Below are 22380 nucleotides of genomic sequence, written 5' to 3' on the forward strand. Positions count from 1 at the left end.
CAGACAGACAGTGAAATAATGAGCAGCAGATAGATTAGATTTGAGCTAAAAAACATTATTGGCTATTCAAAAATAGATCTATAAGCTCATAGGAGCTTGTAGATCTGCTACTTTTTTTTAAATCATGAAAATGTGTGCAAATTATTTTAAAGCAAATGGTTTTTCTTGCTTCTGGGGGTCCATGTTTTGAGATGGGGGTCCGTGGCCAAATACATATAATTTTGGGGGTCCTTCACATGAAAAAGTTTGAGCACCACTGACATAGAAACATATTTTTTTCAGAATACATTTTTTAGATTCGGTCTCAGGTCTTAATGGGTTAAACATCTTCAGAACCCTTTTCCTAGCCTGACACTCAGCCTGAATTTTCATTTCGTTTCACTCCATTATTCAGTCTGAAAGCCCCATAGAGTTAAAAATAATAGAGAGGGCACCGGATATCGCCTCCCATCCACTTGCATTGAGTTGCTCACCCAGCGCATGAAGCGAATTCACCCCTTCTTCCGGGTTGTAAAGTGTGATGGGCGTAGCCTATTTGGGGCCACTGTGATACGTTCTGCGTCACAGAAGTGACGCGTTTTACGTCACAGAGGTGCGCGGCCCCGTGCGCAAGCTTGTGCGCAAGCTCGTGAGTCAAGCCCATTGGTCGAAACCGTTTTCGCTCGTACATTTGCAGTGGCCCCGTCAGTTTAAGCTGCAGTACCTACGAATGGCCAGCATGTCCATTTCGCTTCAATGCAAGCACTGGGTTCTGGGGGCTTGGAAAGCCCTCTCAGTGCAGCCGATTTCTGAAATGGGGGCGTGGCCAAAGTGGGACTCTTTGGCAATTAGTTCATACTGGATTATCCCGATCCTGATTCGTCGTACAGATTTTCAACCGAGAAACACTCGCCTTCGACAGCGTCACCAGGCCCTGAATGCGAGGCAAACGATTCAGGGGGTGGAGCCAGGCTACCCTTTTCCCTGAATCCAAGTACCACTCTTCACCCGACTACAATATTAATATTAATATTCATATTATTACTGCATTCCTCTAAAACAAAGGAATGCAGAGACAACATTAAGTTAATAGAGAAGTTAAAGTTCTATATTCTGATAGTAATCATTGCTATATTTGACACAATAATGTGTCAGGTTATGACTTCTGTCTCTTCAACGTTAGACGTTCAAGTTCAATTATGATATGCTTTATATGTCTCATTAAAATTACACAATTCATGCACTCACGCACACACACACACACACACACACACACACACACACACACACACACACACACACACACACACACACACACACACACACACACACACACACACACACACACACACACACACACACACACACACACACACACCAAGGGCAGGCTAGAGGGCCATCACAGCTGCATCTAAATCCAGCAGACAACTGTCTCACACCTCTACTAATGATAATAAATAAAGACAGATAGACAGACAGACAGACAGACAGACAGTGTTCTGTCTACATCACTTCCTGTTTCTTGTCCTGTTGAGGCCTGTCCATAACAATAAGTACACGCACACGCGCACACACACACACACACACACACACACACACACACACACACACACACACACACACACACACACACACACACACACACACACACACACACACACACACACACACACACACACACACACACACACACACACACACACACACACACACACACACACACACACACACACATCCTTTCCCCTTGCATCCTGTTGGCCCACTAACATCCTCTTGTTGTGTCGAGGCTGTATGAAGGCAGACAGACAGACAGACAGACAGACAGACACAGTCCAAAACATTAACACAACCACACGTGTCATTCATCTTCTCTGCAAGGACAGAGATTCTTATATGTTCAGCCCTGCGCACGCACGCGCACACACACGCGCGTGTGAAAACTTTAGTTACTAGTCATTAGTTATTAGTTAATATGTCATATTTATTGTGAATAAATATGTCATATTTATTCACAATAAATATGAAATTTGTATTCACAATAAATATGACATATTTATTGTGAAGGACTTCCACTCCCAAATATTTGTCTGAGTGAACGTTATTTATGTGAATTAAAGGGATACATCACTTTCAAAAAAACTTTGGGTCATTTTTTTTTTTATTGTATTTTTTTTTCTTTTAATATTAAAAATAAATGAAAAAAAGTTATCGAAAGAACACGGCCCCCTCACGTATTAGGAGGGCAGGGTGAGTCACCAGAACCAAGGACGGGTGTTTTTGATGAATCTAACATGTTAAAAATGTAGTTTGAAGTTATAATGGGTTTGTATAGGAAGGAGGCGTGTCTGATAAAATGTATATCAAATATCTAAATACTGAATCAAGCAACTTAAAAACGGTCTGGGGGGCTCACAAAGGCTTGAGTAGATGATAAAATGACCCAAAGTTTTTTTGAAAGTGAAATATCCCTTTAATCATCTCAGACCCACCATTCCTCCTATGATCTTTCGGGCCCTATTTTGGCTGGTGCCTTGCCCACAACTAAACCATGTTTTACTATTTTTAGAAAAATGTTCAAATGGTTCAACTAGCCGATCTACATCGACACGTTGTGAGCGTGTAGATTGGCTATATGAACTATTCGATTTTTTTGTTTGTTTTTAATAGTAGAAAATGGCAACTAGGTTCCCAAACTTTTCAGCTCAAGACCCAGAAGAGAAATTAGTTTGCCCGGGATCCAAACTAGTGCAAATGGCAGATCTACAAGCTCACAACGCGTCACTTTGTGTCACGTTGCGAGCTTGCAGATCTGCTATTTCCCCTACTTCTTAAACAATAATGATAATAACAATAATACAGCCTTTTGTATTAGTTGTCACTATTTGCATATACAGTGAAATTAGGTTTATGCATTTAAAATAAACCTAATTTTTACTGCTAATGTTTAGTGTCAGCTAAATGTAGGCATTTAGCCTACATTTAGCTGACACTAAACATTAGCACTAAACATTAGCAGTAAAATACATTTAGCTGACACTAAACATTAGCAGTAAAATGTTTAGCTGACGCTAAACATGAGGTAATACATCGAAGGCAAAGACATTTTTTTTGTATCTACACATGGGGTCCATGTTGGACCCCTGGTGGTCCCCAGACCCGGCATTGAGAACCAGTGTACTTATACACACATTCCCGGAATATAGGCTCTAGACACAGCAGCCATATTGGAAAGAAACTGGGCCTCTTCCTTACTTCCTTCACAGGTGTTACCAGTGACACTAATGAGGGCTCTGTGAGTGTAGAATAACTCTGAGAGTGTACAAATGGAACCAAATGGACCTGTAAGGGTCCATTTGGTTCCATTTGTACCCTCTCAGAGTTATACACCCGTAAGGGTCCATTTGGAACCATGAGGGTCCCTGGACCCTTTGAGACCCACTGGTGTAGCAGAGTGTTTCCAGTGAGCCAACACCCTGACTCTGTTTGACCAGAATGGACCAGAATGTTTGTTTACTTTTTTCCCTCTACACCTATAGCTCTTTGCCAAAAATAGCCAATCTACAAGCCACAACGCCTCGCAGCGCGAGGCGTTGTGGGCTTGCAGATCTGCTATTTTTGGCTAAAGTTCTCCTCAGAAAAGGGATGCTAGGTTTCGAGTGGTTATGGTAAAAAGAAAAATCATATCACATAAAGGATTTGGCGGACCCCCTGTAGTAACTCTGAGGACCGCCTAGGGGTCCCGGACCCCCTGTTGAAGACCCCTGCTGTAAAATGGAAAAAAAGGGCACTTCTGGTCAAGAGGGCAAAGGGCAGGTTCTCTAGCACCACCTATAGTCTATCTGTGCGCGTCCCTGCATTGTACCCACTACCCTGTGTCAGAGTACTCGGTGCAGTACCAATAATCATAGTAATTATTGTAGCAATATTATTGTTTTTAGTTCCTGTTTGTGGCAGTCATGGCCGCCAGTTCCCACCTGATGTTGTGTGGGAGTCCTGACTGCTGCAAACCGTACTGAATAACTGCTAGCTTGCATAACGTCTTCAGACAAGGACTTAAGTCTAAGACAACCAGTTCATCGAATGTTTTGTCTCCTCCTCCAAAGAAGATGATACGATGTCCCACCATGGAACACCACCATCTGAGACAATCCATCTGAGACGGGCCTTTCCCTTTTGGCTCAACCTTCTTCCAGGAGAAGGTCTCTGGATTAAATTTCCACAGATCAGTGAATTTCTGTTTAAGGTTCCAGCCACCAAATATGTACAGCTCTCCATTGTAGACAAAGGCTGAATGACCGTAGCGTTGTTTTGGAAGACGCTGTGCAGAAGGCTTGCTCAGCCAGCAGTTGGTCTCTGTGTCAAACACTCTGATGGTGTTGTAGCACTGAGCCAACCCACCGACACGCAAGCCTCCGAATACAAACATCTTTGTCCCGATGATGGAGACTGAGGGATCATATGAAGCAGGAGGCAGAGTGCCTCTGGTGTTAATTAAAGACCAGACCATTGTGGTGGTGTCCAACTTGTGCATGTCATTATCGTATTCACAAAAGAGGATTCTATTACAATTGTATCCCCCATAGACATACATGACCTTCCCCAAGACACAGTCTGAGTGGTTGTACCTCCTCTCTGGAAAAGTCCCATAAACCTTGGGTTTGAACCACCTATGGGTGTCGACATCAAAGGCATAAAGCAGGTTGTGGCGAGGACACGTTCCCCACGTGTAGACGAGCTGTTCTATCAGCACAGCTGTGTAGCCCTCACGCCTGTGCATGGATGGAACCTCAAGGGGACTTTCTCCTCTTCCATCTGTCTCGGGGGGTGACTTCGCCCAGCGCAAAGACACTGTGTTGAAGACGAGAACCTCAAGCTGATAGATGTCGTTGTTGTTGTCGTCGTCGTTCCATCCGAAGGAGTAGATCTTGTTCTGTACGACCACATCGGTACGGTGGGGTCTCCAGGAATCTGTTCCTCCTTTCAGATCAATCGTCCAGTAAAACATTTCACACACCAGCAAGAGCTTGAATCAATGTTTGGCAAAACAGTTTTCCTGATAAGTTACTGGACGGTGGTTCAACTTCTTGTCGGTGCTAAATGACATCTTGTTTATTTGAAAATTCATTTTAAAGGACAATCACGTGGTTGTGATAACGATGCTATGATGTCATGGCGTGACATCATGGCATTATGTATAGAACAGCTAAATTGGACATTTTGGTTTTAGATTTGTTTGTCAGTTGTTATGACATCATCACTATCCATATTAGGAAGATCTCCATATATCGAGAGACAGACATGATAACTAGAGGTTACGTAGGTAACCCCGGTTCTTTTAGTTCTGGAGTGAGACACTCACTATGGGAAACAGCGCCATCTGGTGATGCAACAGAGCTACACAATACGCTCCCGGGGCCCATTCATTAGGCTAGAGGGTATGTCACGTCACCGGCTGTCCCTTCCCCCTTCCGGAAGGACATAAAAGGCCCGGTCGTGACGTAGTACTTCCTCTTAACACATTTACTGCCATAATTATTTCAGATTTTTTGCTGTTTATTGCCAGATATATTTTGATTGAAAAAAAAAAGTAGTCTGGAGCCGAGATACAGAATTTTTAAGTTTTAAGTTAACAAAGAAGTGGATGGGAGTCTAAATCTTCGAAAAATCATATCTCTTTGGTCTTTTTTTTTCTAAAAACAAGTTCACTTGATCTAGGCAAGCAAGTGATTCATTCTAAAAATGAGTTGACTCGTTTTTGGCAATCAAATTGTTAACATGTCTTTTGACGGCTGTTTTATAGTAAGTCCTGAGTGCCAATGACGTCTTTTGACGTCTCTTAAAAAAAAAAAACTAAAACTTTATTTATTTTTTCTCAAAGGAACTAGGAGATAACACTATCCAAAAAGCTGCTGCTCCATTCACTTCAATGTTAAAAAATAAACTGAGAAAAAAATCATTTTTTTCCTGTGTTTTACTGTGTATTTTTGAGTGAAATATGCTATTTTCAAACATCAAACAACAAATGTCAACGAGGTTGCAATGACCTCGTTGACATTTGTGAAACCACACCTGAAAACTCTCAGTGATTAGCAACCATCAGGGTAACAATCATACTGGAGATGAATAGTCTGTGACTACTTGAAAAGGTAAGAAAATAACAAAATCCTGGCACTGGGACCACAGCCAGAAATTAGTGTACGCATGGAACCAAATGGACCTGTAAGGGTCCATTTGGTTCCATTTGTACCCTCTCAGAGTTACACAACCATAAGGGTCCATTTGGAACCCCCTCAAGGAACCATGAGGTCCCTGGACCACACTTTGAGACCCACTGGTGTAGCAGAGCCTTTCCAGTGAGCCAACACCCTGACTCTGTTTGACCAGAATGGAACATAGCCTTCATTTCTTTCTCAATATGACTGCTGTGCATAGAACCTATTTACATTTAATAACTAGGCGATGCTCTAACACAGGAATAGAAAGCCTGCACTTTCTATTAGCTTGGATTCCCCCATTGATGATGTCACTGGTAGGCGGGATTCTGACCTGTCCACAGCCCTCCTCTGAGACACAGAGTGAGTAGAACAGAAATGGTACCATATTATAACGAGCATTAGTGAGGACCAATGATATGGAGATAGGTTGGAAATGGGTGAAGTCGTCCTTTAAAAGTGTCTTGCTTAAGGACACTTTGACACTTTGCCTGAAATCAAACCTTCACAACACAATCATTTTCTGTCATGGTAGTTAACTTTTTGTCTTCTTCTTTTTTGTTTACAGCTGTTACTGTGTCACTATATAGTGCATTCTAAGGTTACAATGAAAAGATGATTTACATAAAATAATCCACTTACTTCATAGGTCACAAATAAAACACATTGCATTATGTTATGAATATGGACTCAAACATGGAGTACATACAGATGGAATATGGAATGCTGACTTTTAGAATGTAGATTTTGTCATTTATTTGTTCGGGGGGGGTCATTTAGTTTTTCTTTAAGGACTTCAAGGGCCGGATTGAGGTAGTCAAAGAGCCGGATGCGGGCCTTGTGCCATATGTCGCCCATGTGTGCTATAGTCATAGATACAGACCTGTACTGATCCCATTCAAAGCAGTTAGAACACAGAAAGGGAAAAAAAAACATTTTTTTCTTGAATTTTCAAAGGAAATTCAAAATAATTCCATAAATTACATTTTACTCCTACGGGCTGAGGGGCGGAGCCTGTCAGCAGGGAGTGTTGGGCGGGAGGAGTAGGACGAAGAAGGCTCTACGTCCTCACGGTGGGGGCTGCTCACTGGCAGGTGTGTGGGGAGGAATCATTTGGCATAACAACTACATTGGGGAGAAAAAGGGGTAAAAAAAAAAAGAAGAATGTATGCTCATGCAGTACCCATTGTACCCTCTGTCAGAGTACTCAGTAAGTAAGCCTGGCATGGTGGAGCCCTGAGGCCCATAGGTCAGGAGCATATCTCCTGTTTCCGTAGCGTGAGGCAGCTTGATGTACAAGTAGCCTCCTCCCCCTGGACATGACGCTAGTATGTCACAAGGACTTAGCCCAGGATCGAAGCCCGACCTCCCAGTCACAGGGCGGACACTCTAACCACAAGGCCACTGAGTAGTACCAATAATCATAGTATTTATGTTATCCATATTCTTTGTCTCCGCCAGGAGACTATGTTTTCGTTCTCGTCCTTCCGTGTGTCCACCAAGCTAACATTGGTCAAGCTTCACGTGACACGTGACAATATGTTGAAAGGGTGTGCTTTGATTGGCTAGCGAGACGCATGATGAAATAGAGACCTATAAATAGGTGTGTCACTTCAAAACATCATTTATATGTTTTGAAGTGACACACCTATCCATCAGCCAAGCTATCATTGGTCAAGTGACACGTGACAATATGTAATATTGACAGGATTAATGGAGAGTATCGTTTCCTCTCCGTCCGTCTTTGTATATGTTAAAGATAGGGTTAGTGATTTCCTTTGGTTATAATAGCACGGGTCCGCTGGCGGAGACCTGTGCTCCGAGGAGCACATTTTCTAGTCTTTTTTTTTTGTTCCTGTTTGTGGCAGTCATGTCCGCCAGTTCCCACCTGATGTTGTGTGGAAGTTCTGACTGCGGCAAACCGTACTGAATAACTGCTAGCTTGCATAACGTCTTCAGACAAGCACTTAAGTCTAAGACAACCAGGTCATCGGGTGTTTTGTCTCCTCCTCCAAAGAAGATGATACGATCTCCCACCATGCAACAGCACCATCTGAGACAATCCATCTGAGACGGGCGTTTCCCCTTTGGCTCAACCTTCTTCCAGGAGAAGGTCTCTGGATTGAATTTCCACAGATCACTGAAGGTCTGGTCTGACTTGCAGCCACCAAATATGTACAGCTCTCCATTGTAAACAAAGGCTGAATGACCCCTGCGTGCTTCTGGAAGAAGCTGTGCAGAAGGCTGGCTCAGCCAGCAGTTGGTCTCTGTATCAAACACTCTGATGGTGTTGTAGTACTGACCCCACTGGCCCGACCAGCCTCCAAATACAAACATCTTCGTCCCGATGATGGTGACAGAGGGATCATATGAACCAGGTGGCAGAGTGCCTCTGGTGTTAATTAAAGACCAGACCATTGTGGTGGTGTCCAACTTGTGCATGTCATTATCGTATTCACAAAAGAGGATTCTATTACAATTGTATTTACAATTGTATCCCCCATAGACATACATGACCTTCCCCAAGACACAGGCTGAGTGGTTGTACCTCCTCTTTGGAAAAGTCCCAGAAACCTTGGGTTTGAACCACCTGTGGGTGTCGACATCAAAAGCATGAAGCAGGTTGAGGTCAGGACACCTTCCCCACGTGTAGACTGTATCTTCTATCAGCACAGCTGTGAAGTCCTCACGGTTGTTCATAGATGGAACGACAAGGGGACGTTCTCCTCTTCCATCTGTCTCCAGGGACAACTTTGCCCAGCGCAAAGACACTGTGTTGAAGACGAGAACTTCAAGCTGATGGATGTTGTTGTTGTTTTCGTCGTTCCTTCCGAAGTAGTAGATCTTGTTCTGTACAACCACAGCGGTACGGGGGGGTCTCTGGGAAATTGTTTTTCCTTTCAGGTTAATCGTCCAGTGAAACATTTCACACACCAGCAAGAGCTTGCATCACTGTTTGGCAAGACCGTTCAACTTGTTGTCGCTGCTAAATGACATCTTGTTTATTTCAACATTCATTTTAAAGGACAATTACATGGTTGTGATAACGATGCTGTGATGTCATGATGTGACATCATGGCATTATGTGTAGAATAGCTAATGACAAAAAGGCCATTTTGTTTTCACATTTGTTCGTCAGTTGTTATGACCTCATTCATCTCCATTTTTGGGCACACGAGAGACAGCTAATGCAGTGTTTCTCAACGCCGGGTCTGGCGACCACCGGGCGTCCAAATGGACCCTTACGGGTCTGTAACTGATTGGGGTCCCAGTGTAGTTTGTTTAGTTCTCAACCTGGGCGATACACATACCAAGTTTGAGGTAGAGCTTGTGAATGTAGAGAATGATTAGTCAACGATCACTGGTCATGTGTGTAGTAAAATAATAATAATCATATTTGAACTAGGGACCCCCCACCCTGACAAGCACTTGGAGGAGTTGAGGCGTTACATTTAGTTTGACGTGGTTCCACAGATAAATATTGTGGAAAATAGCAGATCTACAAGCTCACAACGCCTCATGTTGCGATGTGTTGTGAGCTTGAAGATCGTCTTTTTTCACAATGTTTGCCTCTTTCTTATATTATTTGACAATTTGGCCAATGTTTGACCAGTTTTTATTGTATAGTTTGTTGATTACATTTCATGCAGTAATGGTATTTTTATTTTCCTTTTGCTATTAAAATGGTCTCAATCTGGGAACCCATCGCCAAATGAAAAGGGAAAACAGCGCCCTCTGCTGTTTTTTACTATCTCACTTGGCTTTGGGAGGAAGTCGACGTAGCACACGTACGCAAGGAAACCAAGGTTTTGGTCTGCCTTCAGCCTTTCACTTCCGGTGGTGCGACTATGTTTTCATTCCCACTAACAATATTTCTACACGGAACACTAACACCACTTCTTCCAGAGAACATGGATCGTTTTGGTTATAAGCCCACTTGTTTCTATGAAGAAAAAGCAAGTTAAAATGTGAATATCTTTCTGTGGTTTTGTCTGCTCTGAGGAGGCTATTGTTAAATGAGTTTCAGGTTGTTCACGTAAATCCCGCCCACTACATTTGATTGGGTAAAGCGCGGCCTGCTTCCTGATCTGAAGGCACGCCGACTTGTAGGCCAGTGCGTACGCGATATGACGAACCCCCCCCGACAGATTCAAACGCAGAGAAGAATCTGTTCTTGATTAAAACGGTCTTAACATTGTCACTGACTGTCATTTGGGGACCCCTCAAAAATCATGTGGACCCACAGGTTGAGGACCACTGCTTTAACCCATCCTATAATTATCAGCAGCAGTGGGCGATTTGAGGGGCAGTGCCTCGGGGAGCAGTTAAGGGTTAAAGGACAACTTCACCCATTTTCAACCTATCTTCATCTAATTGGTCCTCAATAAATAATAACAATAAACAATATCCTATTATCCTTAAATCTCTCTGTCTCTCTCTCTCTCTCTAGAAGTTGTCGTTGCTGTCATCAAACGTCTTGTAAACCTTTCTTTCTTTCTTTCATCCCTCCCTCCATCCATTCATCCCTTCATCCAACATCTCTCCTCCGTTCCTAATGCCTTTTACTCTGTCATCCCTATCTCCTTTCCCTTACTGTCTATGTCCTCTTTTTATCCTGCCCCACCCTTTTCTCTCTCTCTCTGAGAGAGAGAGAGAGAGAGAGAGAGAGAGAGAGAGAGAGAGAGAGAGACAGTGTTCTGTGTGGGTGACATCATACCCACATCCCTGAGACACACACACACACAGCAGTGTCATTATCAACTGATCTCACACACCGCACATACATTCTCACACACACACACACACACACACACACACACACACACACACACACACACACACACACACACAGAGCGTGTGTTCGGTCACAGGGGTCTCTCCAGCTCTTTATAGTAAACAGATTATAGTACATACTTACTAGAGAGTTAAAAAGCTCTATGTTCTGATAGTACTCATTATAGAGTCTATGGCAATGAGTACTATCAGAACATAGAGCTATTTAACACTTATTTTAACCAAAGAAAATCTACCTTTAACACATCAAGTGCCATGTGTACGCTGATCTGTTCAGTGCTGTAGTCGCCACGACGAGGACACGGATGTAAACAAAGGGTGTGTACATGATGGTCGAGGGTCCCGACTATCGCCTGGAACAATAATATTTCCAACGCGATCCGCCATTGCAGAGTGATCGGCCATCGAAAATGGCTCGTTTCCACCACGGTAAAAAGAAGTGGAGATATGAAGCTTTTTCTCAAGGGGTTATAATGGGAGTGGACGGGAGGTAGTTTTTTTTGGCACGGATCCACATCCGTCCTTTCCATTTTGGAGACTCCGTGGACCATCCCAAAGTTGCGTTAGAGCACCCCCCCATGTGGGAAAAAAAAAAAAAAAAATCTCCTCACGAAGATCTTCGGTTATGGCACTCAAAGGGTGTATTTGCAAAACCGAAGATTCCCGGTTTTGGCACTCAATGTTAAGTGTAAAATAGCCGATGCAGCGCCAACACGTTGTGAGATTGTATCTCACAATCTGCTATTTCCGGCAAGCAGCATGCAAGCATAAATCATGCATAATCTAACCTCTAAACCTGGCCCTAAACCTCCAAACCCCAACCTCTAAGTGCACAATGAAGCCTTCGACCATAAAACTACCATTCCTCACCACTGCCCTCACACTGTTTCATATTTTGTCAAATTCTACTATACTTGCGGGGATATTTGGCCCTCACAAGCATAGCAATACAAGCGCACACACACACACACACACACACACACACACACACACACACACACACACACACACACACACACACACACACACACACACACACACACACACACACACACACACACACACACACACACACACACACACACACAGTCCTCTTATTGTGGAAGTGCTTTAGAATCTCAGTAGAGGAGATGATAGATGATTACTGCCCCCCCCCCCCATCCCCTTTCCTTATCGGAACATCCGTGCTCTGTGTGATGCAGTGTGTGTGTGTGTGTGTGTGTGTGTGTGTGTGTGTGTGTGTGTGTGTGTGTGTGTGTGTGTGTGTGTGTGTGTGTGTGTGTGTGTGTGTGTGTGTGTGTGTGTGTGTGTGTGTGTATGTGTGTGTGCGTGTGCGCGCGTACGTGCGTGTGTGTGTGTGTGTGTGTGCGTGCACGGGAGTGTCTCTCTCTCTCTCTCTGTATGTGTGTGCGTGTGCGTGTGTGCGCGCAGGAGTGTCTCTCTCTCTCTGTATGTGTATGTGTGTGCGTGTGCGCACGGGAGTGTCTCTCTCTTTCTCTCTCTGTATGTGTGTGCGTGTGCGTGTGTGTGTGTGTGTGTGTGTGTGTGTGTGCGTGTGTGCGTGTGTCTTTCTCTCTCTCCCTCTCCCTCTGTATGCACACGCGCGTGCGCGCGTGCGCGCGTGTGCGTGTGTGTGTGTGTGTGTGTGTGCGTGCGCGCGTGCGCATGCTTCCCTTCCTGCACAGACATCACAATGTGTACAGTAAAAGGGGGAGGGGCAGATACTGTACATACTGTACACAGTATAGGTGTGGTCTCACTGTCCAGTCACCAGCTGCCAATTATAGTAACGTACTAATAGTAAGTCATATGTAATCTTTTAATTTTAATTCTATTCCACAATTTTGCAACCCATTTTTTAATGCCAATTGCCTAAGTATGTAATCCTGGGCGCTACTCTCCCTCTGCCAGCCTGGGGAGCAGTGGTGGGAAAAGTACTCAAATTCTTTACCTAAGTAAAAGTACCAATAATGCAATATAGAAATACTCTGTTACAAGTAACAGTCCAGAATTCAAAATGCACTTGAGTAAAAGTACAAAAGTATTGGCATAAAATGTACTTAAAGTACCAAAAGTAAAAGTACTACATATTTGAAAATAGCCGATCTACAAGCTCACAACGCGTCGCGATGCGACGCGTTGTGAGCTTGTAGATCGGCTATTTTCAAATAGCCTATGAATAAAATAGGGCTAAAGTGGTTAATGTATGTTTCATTATATCATAGTTTATATCTGAAAAGTAACTAGTAACTAAAGTTTTCAAGTAAATGTAGTGGAGTTAAAGTACAATATTTGCCTCTGAGATGTAGTGGAGTAGAAGTAAAAGTATTGGAAATTGGAAATACTCAAATAAAGTACAAATACCTCAAAAGTGTACTTAAGTACAGTACTTAAGTAAATGTACTTAGTTACTTTCCACCACTGCCTGACAGGGGGAAGTTTCCCCCGGTAGGACGTAGCGTGCGGAAGGAAGACGTTATTCCAACCAGTTCCTTTCCCCTCCATCAGGCGCCCCGGCTGACCAGGGGGAGGCAGTATAGAGATACCAGGAGTACTGCATGTTTTTGTGAGGGTATCTACCCTAGGGGACACCGGGAGAACATGCAAACTCCACACAGAAAGGCCCTTTTTCGCCGACCCCACCTAGGCTATGGGCAGTGATGACGCGGAGGAGAGATGTGCAATCTGCTCTGTTATATAAAGACACACACCAGTCAACATTAATAAACACCATTCTAAAGAAACGTTAGAAAATAAAGTTTGACTGAACACTGTTTTTGCCAGACCCAGAGGGTCGGCCTACACTACACAGTGGCGTGCACAGACATTTTGAGGGACAGGTGCTCAAGTAAATTATACTTTTTTTTGTTGACTTGGTCTGTTCTTTTTTCCCTCTACACCTATACCTCTTTGCCAAAAATAGGCGATCTACAAGCCCACAACGCCTCGCAGTGCGAGGCGTTGTGGGCTTGTAGATCTGCTATTTTTGGCTAAAGTTCTCCTCAGAAAAGGGATGCTAGGTTTCGAGTGGTTATGGTAAAAAGAAAAATCATATCACATAAAGAATTGGCGGACCCCCTGTAGTAACTCTGAGGACCCCCTAGGGGTCCCGGACCCCCTGTTGAAGACCCCTGCTGTAAACTTTCTTTTTTTAAAGGGCACTTCTGGTCAAGAGGGCAAAGGGCAGGTGCTCTAGCACCACCTAGAGTCTATCTGTGCACGTCCCTGGGCCTACATGAGGCTCTGCAACGTTTTGTCCATACATGGGCGAAAAAGACCATTCATCCATACATGGGCGAAAAAGACCGGCTGTATAAAAGGGACAGACAGCCTACATACATACATGGGCATAAAAGGGACACAGGCTGACACGTCATAAGTACTAGGAATTTATTATGGGTCTGGCAGAACCAGGTCTCCTGGTCTTGTTATAAAAACATTGTGATTCTTTTCTGTCGCAAATTCTGGCAACACTGCCCAGGTCATGGAGGTGGCACCAAATATGGCACCGGCGTCTGACGGCAGATCTCGCAAACGTCCTATGTTTACTGGTGCTAGTTCTCGCGAGAGTGTGTTGCTGGGACAGAGAAAGTTTGATAACAAAGTTGATGTTCTCCTGGTTTGTCTCTCTAAAAATATGTATTTTTTGGGGGAAAATCTTGGGAAGATTGTGTGGCTTGGTGACGATCGGGTCCAATATTTAGTTCAGTGACCGTGGGGCTAAAGAATGGTTCAGAAGCTGTGTTCACGTTTACTCTTCCATTGGAATCAATAGACTCTAACCTGCTTCCTGTCTCCTAAAAAGGCGTTCGCCTACTTCACGCAGATACGGGAAGTAGACCAGAGATGGCGAGTCTTTCTTTTTTGATTTCTTGGGTGGTATACTAACCCTGAGTTCTTCTGGGAACCCACAACTCATACTTTGAATCACATGCATGTCACCAGTTCTGGATTGGTTTTCAGGTGATGGAGGGTTCTGAGTGAGCATGACAGTACATATTATGTAGGTTTCTCACCTTGAGGTGTTGCAGTTGTCTTTTGTCGTCCTCCAGCTGTCTCTTCTTGTTCTCTATCTCTGTTTGTCTCTTCCTCTTCTCCTGAGGCATGATGGGAAACAGGAAGTTCCGTCAATAACGGCGCCAGACAGCTGTATGAGTCTATTTACTCATATGACACAAGACTATAAGCTAAAGGATATGGTTACATTTTGACTCTCTCAGTCGAGTTACAGATCCGTAAGGCATTGGTTCTCAAAGTGGGGTCCGGGGACCCCCAGGGGTCCTAGAGGGAGTTCCAGGGGGTCCCCAGCTAAATGATAGATAGTTAAGAACCGAATGGACCCCTATGGGTCTGTAACTCTGAGAGTGTACAAATAGAACCAAATGTACACTCTCAGAGTTAAATTAACATTGATTTTACGATATAAATTGGGGTCCCAGAGATAGAAATGCCCTTAAATGGGGGTCCGCAGCCTAATGCATGTCAAACTGGGGGTCCTTGAAATTAAAATGGTTGAAAATCACTGCTATAGAGCCGTAAAAATCTTCTCTTATGGGGGTCCCTGCCATATCTTTTCAAATGGGGGTCCGCGAGCTAATAAGTGTCAATTTGGGGGACCTTGACATGAAAAGGTTTGGGAACCACTGCCTTAAGGGTCCATTTGGAACCCCCTCAAGGAACCATGAGGGTCCATTGACCACACTTTGAGACCCACTGGTGTAGCAGAGTGTTTCCAGTGAGTCAACACCCTGACTCTGTTTGATCAGAATGGAACAGAGCCTTCATTAGTATCATTGGTAATAGCCCTGAATCATGACTGTCATACAGTTTACAGTTTACAGTTTAGGCATTTAGCAGATGCTCTTAATCCAGAGCGATTTACAGTAAGCAAGGATATGCTTTTCATATCATGACAGTCATGGAACCACTTGTTCCTGATTTTTGAATGGTCTCCATTTATAACCTGTACATCTACATAAACGTTCAGGTTTCAAATATAAAGCGCTGACCCCAAAGGCACGAATGTAAGTTAAAGCGCATGGGTGTAAGTACCAGTATCTTCCGTATTGTTCAATAAAAAGCATTTTAATCCGATCGGTGGCCATTTTCTCAAAGAGTTATAATGTACTGTATCAGAGTACACCTCTTAAGGGTCGCGTAGTTGAAGGCATAATGGAGAAGAGTCTGGGAAAATGGCCACCGATCGGGCGTTTTAACTTGTTACATCCGTGGCTTTGGGGTCAGCACTTTAGATTTGAAACCTGAACGTTTATGTAGATGTACGGTGTGTAAATGTAGACCATTCAAAAACCAGGAACAAGTGGTTCCATGACGCTTGTGACAGACGAGGGTCATGTGAACCAAGGCTACATTGGTAACAACCTGTGAAGGAAGTGAGGAAGAGGCCCAATGTATTTTTTCCCATATGGCTGCTGTGCATAGAGCCTACAAAGTCTAGTAACAAAGGTCATAGACTTGTATAAGATGTGTGCAACACATTAGGGTTCTGGATCTGAGGCCCCCCCCCAAAAAAATAGCAGATCTACTGTATAAGCTCACAGCGCGTCACATTAAGACGCATTTGTGAACTTGTAGATCTGCTGTTTTTGGCTAATATTCACCACCACAATATGGATGAATGCTGGGGTGCGAGTGGTTAAAAAGAACAGCTGACATTGTAGATCTGATGTGTCTGAGGTCTGATGATGTCACATGCCTGTCAACCAATCACAGTGCAGAACAGAGCCTCCCTCTGGTGTGTGTGTGTGTGTGTGTGTGTGTGTGTGTGTGTGTGTGTGTGTGTGTGTGTGTGTGTGTGTGTGTGTGTGTGTGTGTGTGTGTGTGTGTGTGTGTGTGTGTGTGTGTGTGTGTGTGTGTGCACGCACGTGCGTGTGTGTACGTGTCCTTGACAGAGGACACAATGCTGACCTCTCCCCATCTCTCTCTCTCTATCTATCTCTCCCTCTCTCTCTTTCCCTCTCTCTCTCTTTCTCTCTCTCTGTAAAGGAGACAAAGCAGGAGGGGAGGGAGGGCCGGTGAAAAGGGGGGTAACCATGGTAACCCAGAGAGCAGTGTGGGGAATGTTTGTGATGATGTAGTCCAAGTTGAAGGACATGGAAATGTCTCATAGTCCATACTACACTGTAAAACTGTATTATAACATCCTATAATATTCCTACTACACTATAATACTGTATGTGAAGTATAATGTTATTAGCTATATCCCGGTACTGTACATTTAGATATAATTTTCCCTGTTTCCCTGTTCCCTGGTTGGACGTAGCGCATGGAAGGAACACGTTATTCCAACCAGTTCCTTTCCCCTCCATCTGGCGCCCCGGCTGACCAGGGAGGCATGTTTTTGTGAGGGTATTAACTACCCTGAGAGACACGGGGAGAACATGCAAACTCCACACAGAGTTGGCCCTTTCGCCAACACCACCTACTGTAGGGTATGGGCGCTGATGACACGGAGGAGAAGACACGCCCACAGCGTCCCCGGCGGGAATCAAACCCAGGACCTTCTAGCTGTGAGGCGACAGTGCTACCGACTGCGCCACCATGCCCCCGGTACTGTACATTTAAACTGGTTCAGTGCATTTAAACTGGTTCAGTACATGTACCCAGGCTGTAGCCGTTATGTGTTTGATTGTGTTGTTTCACCGCAGACTTACCGCTAAGACCTGTAGTCTGTCCTGCTGGGACACACCTTCAGACACCCTGAGAGAGAGAGAGAGAGAGAGAGAGAGAGAGAGAGAGACAGACAGAGACAGAGAGAGAGAGACATTAGCGAGAACATTCAGAAAGGAGCATTCAAATTTCACAAGCACCGTCAAAATAGTGACCCCACCTCCTACCATCACGAAGCCTTAAAATGCCAAGAGGAGAACATGAGCAAGAGTCCCCTCAGTCAGCTGGTCCTGAGACTGACCCCCACCAACCCTCCTCACTCAGCTGGTCCTCAGACCAGAGTCCTGCACGGGTCCAATTTTGAGAACCCGCGCCCGCCCCGCCCGTCACCCGCGATTATTTCAAAATACGAACCAGACCCGTCCCGCCCGTCAAAGAATGGACCCGTTGTCCGCCCGGTTACCCCTGATTACGTGCAGAGTAAAATGTAAATAGCCTACAGAGAGTCACTCAATTTAAAAGTGTGTTGAAATGTATTGAAATAGATAGCAGCCGTCAACAATAGCGCACAAGAAAATTATATCACCTGGAAAAACACAACAAAAACCCAAAGTCAATTAGAATGCTATTTGGCCCTAAACCGAGAATACACCGTGGTAGACTACCTGACCACTGTTACTGACCCAAAACTGAGGAAGACTTTGACTATGTACAGAATCAGTGACCAAACAACAGACAGACAGACAGACAGACAGACAGACAGACAGACAGACAGACAGACAGACAGACAGACTGTGTTCACTCTGCTCTCAAGGGGAGGTGGAGACAGAGCTACACTTCCCGTAACAATGTGACAAATATAAAGACATTAGAGCTTCTAGATTATTCCCTTAAATTAAAGAAAACATATTTTAAAATTTGAAAATCCACCATGAATAAGTCATCACTTCAATATGTTCTAGGAGAATAGTCTGACAGACAGAGAGTGTGTATTCAAAAGTATTCAAAAGACTTACTATAACTACATCAACATTTGCTGTCGAAATTAACACTGGTGTATACAACTCATTATACACATTAATGTGTACATACTGTATGTGTTTAGGTGTACAGTAAACCATTATTTAATGGAGACAGACAGTGTACAACATGTACTGCACTAGCTGTGTTGTGCTGATTCTGCGTTCCACTGACACATGTCGTGTGTGTGTGTGTGTGTGTGTGTGTGTGTGTGTGTGTGTGTGTGTGTGTGTGTGTGTGTGTGTGTGTGTGTGTGTGTGTGTGTGTGTGTGTGTGTGTGTGTGTGGTACGCCATACTCAACATGCCATTCCAGCACAAAACAGGGCGTGTCTGTTTGGAACACACACACACACACACACACACACACACACACACACACACACACACACACACACACTATAGTATGAAATATGACCCGTCAACCCATGAGAGTGAATGAGAACCCCTCCAACCCCCCCCCCCCCCGTGTTTTTCACTCATACATGTACACACACACACACACACACACACACACACACACACACACACACACACACGCACACACACACACACACACACACACACACGTGTGCGTCTCCTCTGTCAGCAGAGTGCGTGCATGCGTGTGTGCATGCGAGCGTGCGTGTTTAGGTTAACTGCGCATTTTTAAGGGTCAAGGGTCAAGTGAAAACTGGTTCACATGATGATATGAATGGCTTTCATTACAGATAAACTGTCTATTCAAATAGTTACATAGTAGAGCTTGACCAACGCCAGACTTTGGTCGACTATTAATTTCTTCACAAATATCTATTCACACATACCCTATATATATATATATATATATATATATATATATATATATATATATATATATATATATATATATATATATATATATATATATATATATATATATATATATATATATATATATATATATATATATATATATATATATATATATACATACTGTATATATATATTCATATATATATACACACAAAAGAGTTGGTCTACAAGCTGACCTTGTAGATTTCAATTGTTGATATGTTTTTTACATCTGTTCACAACTGCCAATACATACAGGATCATCAAATACATTTGAATATGATTTTTCCATGTTTTTTTCCATAGTATAAATACAATTAAAACGTTTATATATTCTACATTCATTGCACATACAGTGAAATATTTCAAACCCTGTTTTGCTTTGATCCTGATGTTTACAATAAGCGTTTTACACGATATTCACTTATTTTTCTAATCCTGTATGTCGTCAAAAATCTAATAATGTGAAGATATATCCCTGTCTATTAAAATCACAACTGTTATGATTCTTATAACAACAGAGTTGTCAGTATGCTAATGAAGCAGCTGGCTGACTGACAGTGCAGTTTTTCACATTTCAGGGCTGTGGCCGTACTGAATGAAATGACTCTGTCAGCACTATGGCTCTCTACTGATAGAGAGACATAGAGAGACACAGAGAGAGAGACACAGAGAGAGAGAGAGAGAGAGAGAGAGAGAGGCAGAAACATGGAAACAGAGTTGCAGGCAGATCGACCAACTTGTCGAATTTGTATTTTAGTCACACACACTCTCACACACACACACACACACACACACACACACACACACACACACACACACACACACACACACACACACACACACACACAGACACAGACACAGACACACACACACACACACACACACACACACACACACACACACACACACACACACAGTCAGGGTAAAAAAACATGATCCTATAATCCGATGCTTTATAGGAGGTTAAATTTGACCCACAGCAGCTGACATGAAACAATGCATCATCATAAACAGCTCAGTGCTCACACACTGCTGCTGCTGCTGCAATGAATGCTGGGAGTCCTGTAGCACAGCGCTGCAACATCCAGCACTAGCCTGGAATCCAGACCCATTCGCTATACGTTCGGTGGATTTTCTTTCCTCCCTCTCCTATTTGACTCGTATTTTTAAACGTCACCAATTACCAGTGGTGGAAAGTAACTAAGTACATTACTTAAGTATTGTCCTTAAGTACAATGTTGAGGTATTTTTACTCTACTTGAGTATTTCCAATTTCCAATACTTTTACTTGTACTCCACTACATCTCAAAGGCAAATATTGTACTTTTACTCCACTACAATTATTTGAAAACTTTACTTTGAAGTTACTTTGCAATTATTACATTATAAAACATAGATTAACCACTTTAGCGTTATTTTATAGCTAGGCTATAAATACATTTTAAAGCTAGCTCACAACGCGTTGAGCTTGTAGATCGGCTATTTCTAAACATTTAAGTTATTTTACTTTGCAGTATTGATTCTTTTACTTAAGTCAAACATTTGAGTACTTTTTCCACCACTGTCAGACAGTCTACCCGCGTTCGACCTCACTCAGCTCCCTTCATTCCCATTCACTAACAAGCTAATACTTTGTTCACTCTCCTATTTGACTCCTATTTTCAAACGTCACCAATTACGTAGGCAGTAACCACAAATCATGAACACAGCGTCCTATCTTTCCCAAATTCGTATCATTGAGGGGCCGATAAACACGCAGAGCCAATGTGATTTCACTTCCACCCATAGGGGGTGCAACAAATTCTACAAATATCACTGTTTTTGCACCAAATTAAGTGCCCTATGTATATGGGAAGTTGCTTCATGATCCAAGGAGTCCAGGGGGAAAAGATTTGTGATGCTATGACCTACGGTTCAAGAGTTATAGGCCAAAGTGAATCGGCCTGTTTTTTTATGGATATTGATATGGATAATTGTATGGATAATTTTCAAAATAAAGTTTGGTACCCAAGGCTAGAATCCATCAGTAGGTCCTCATAAAAAAAATGCCGCTTTTATCCGCTTCGTTTCGATGTAAAAAAAATGGGGTTAAGCTACTGAACTAAGAATGGCTGTGATATTACATCAAGCGCAGCACCACACTGGGCAACACCTAGCCCATGCATGGGCAACTGGCGGCCCGGGGGCCACATGCGGCCCCCACCATCACTTAATGTGGCCCGCGGGTTAATATCAGAATACAGATATATTTTTGATTTCAGCTGTTACAATTCCAAACATGCAAACATGACCCGCTTTAATTTCTTCAGTGTATATTAGTAGCTTAATGACTAGTATTAAAATCTTTAAAAAACGTTTAAATCTTAAAGTATTTTTTATGTCCAATGTATTTGTTGATAAAGTTAACATAAGTAGTCTATAACTAAATGCATTTGAAATTAAATCAAAATGTTACTTTTCCGGATTGCAATTCAAAAATAGCAACAATAGCAGATCTACAAGCTCAAAACTGCGACATGTTTTGAGCTCGTAGATTGGCTGTTTTTGCTACATTTGTGTGACATAGAATGGCGAAGTACGGCATTAATTTACGGAAAAGGTTAAAACACGGAGATAAAAGGTGTCTGCCCGACAGTATATGTAATGTGGCCCTCTGGAGCGAGTGTGGAAATATAGTGGCCCTCTCCATCATCAAAGTTGCATCACCCCTGATCTAGCCGGTTGAGTGTCTAAAAGGAAGTACCGGAATTTGGAGGAAGTACCGTCCAAGGAAATGACGTTGACGCTTTACAAATCTGTTTACACTCTCCGTGAATGAAACTAGTGTTGTGATTGGTTGAAAAAGATCGTTTCCGGGTGGAATCACGTACGACGGAAGTCCCGACCCTATCGACGCACTCTGCTTTAGGTCGGGACCTTCTCCTCGCAGAT

General features: G+C 43.3%; 1 protein-coding gene across 1 annotated transcript in view; it reads right to left on the reverse strand.

The window, feature by feature from the left end:
- The window catches only part of LOC311051622 (paralemmin-1-like), a gene marked incomplete at its 3' end in the record, with an annotated part of 52895 nt that overhangs the window by 13205 nt on the left and 17310 nt on the right, over positions 1–22380 (reverse strand). The window contains exons 2-3 of the mRNA XM_084066202.1: positions 17660–17705; positions 15002–15082 (exon numbers count right to left, since the gene is read on the reverse strand). Of these exons, the coding sequence (XP_083922328.1) occupies positions 15002–15082; positions 17660–17705 (127 nt within the window). The remainder of the gene's footprint in view (positions 1–15001; positions 15083–17659; positions 17706–22380) is intronic.

This window comes from Gymnoscopelus microlampas, assembly GCF_963454915.1.
Source record: "Gymnoscopelus microlampas genome assembly, chromosome: 9".
Taxonomy (NCBI): Eukaryota; Metazoa; Chordata; class Actinopteri; order Myctophiformes; family Myctophidae; genus Gymnoscopelus; species Gymnoscopelus microlampas.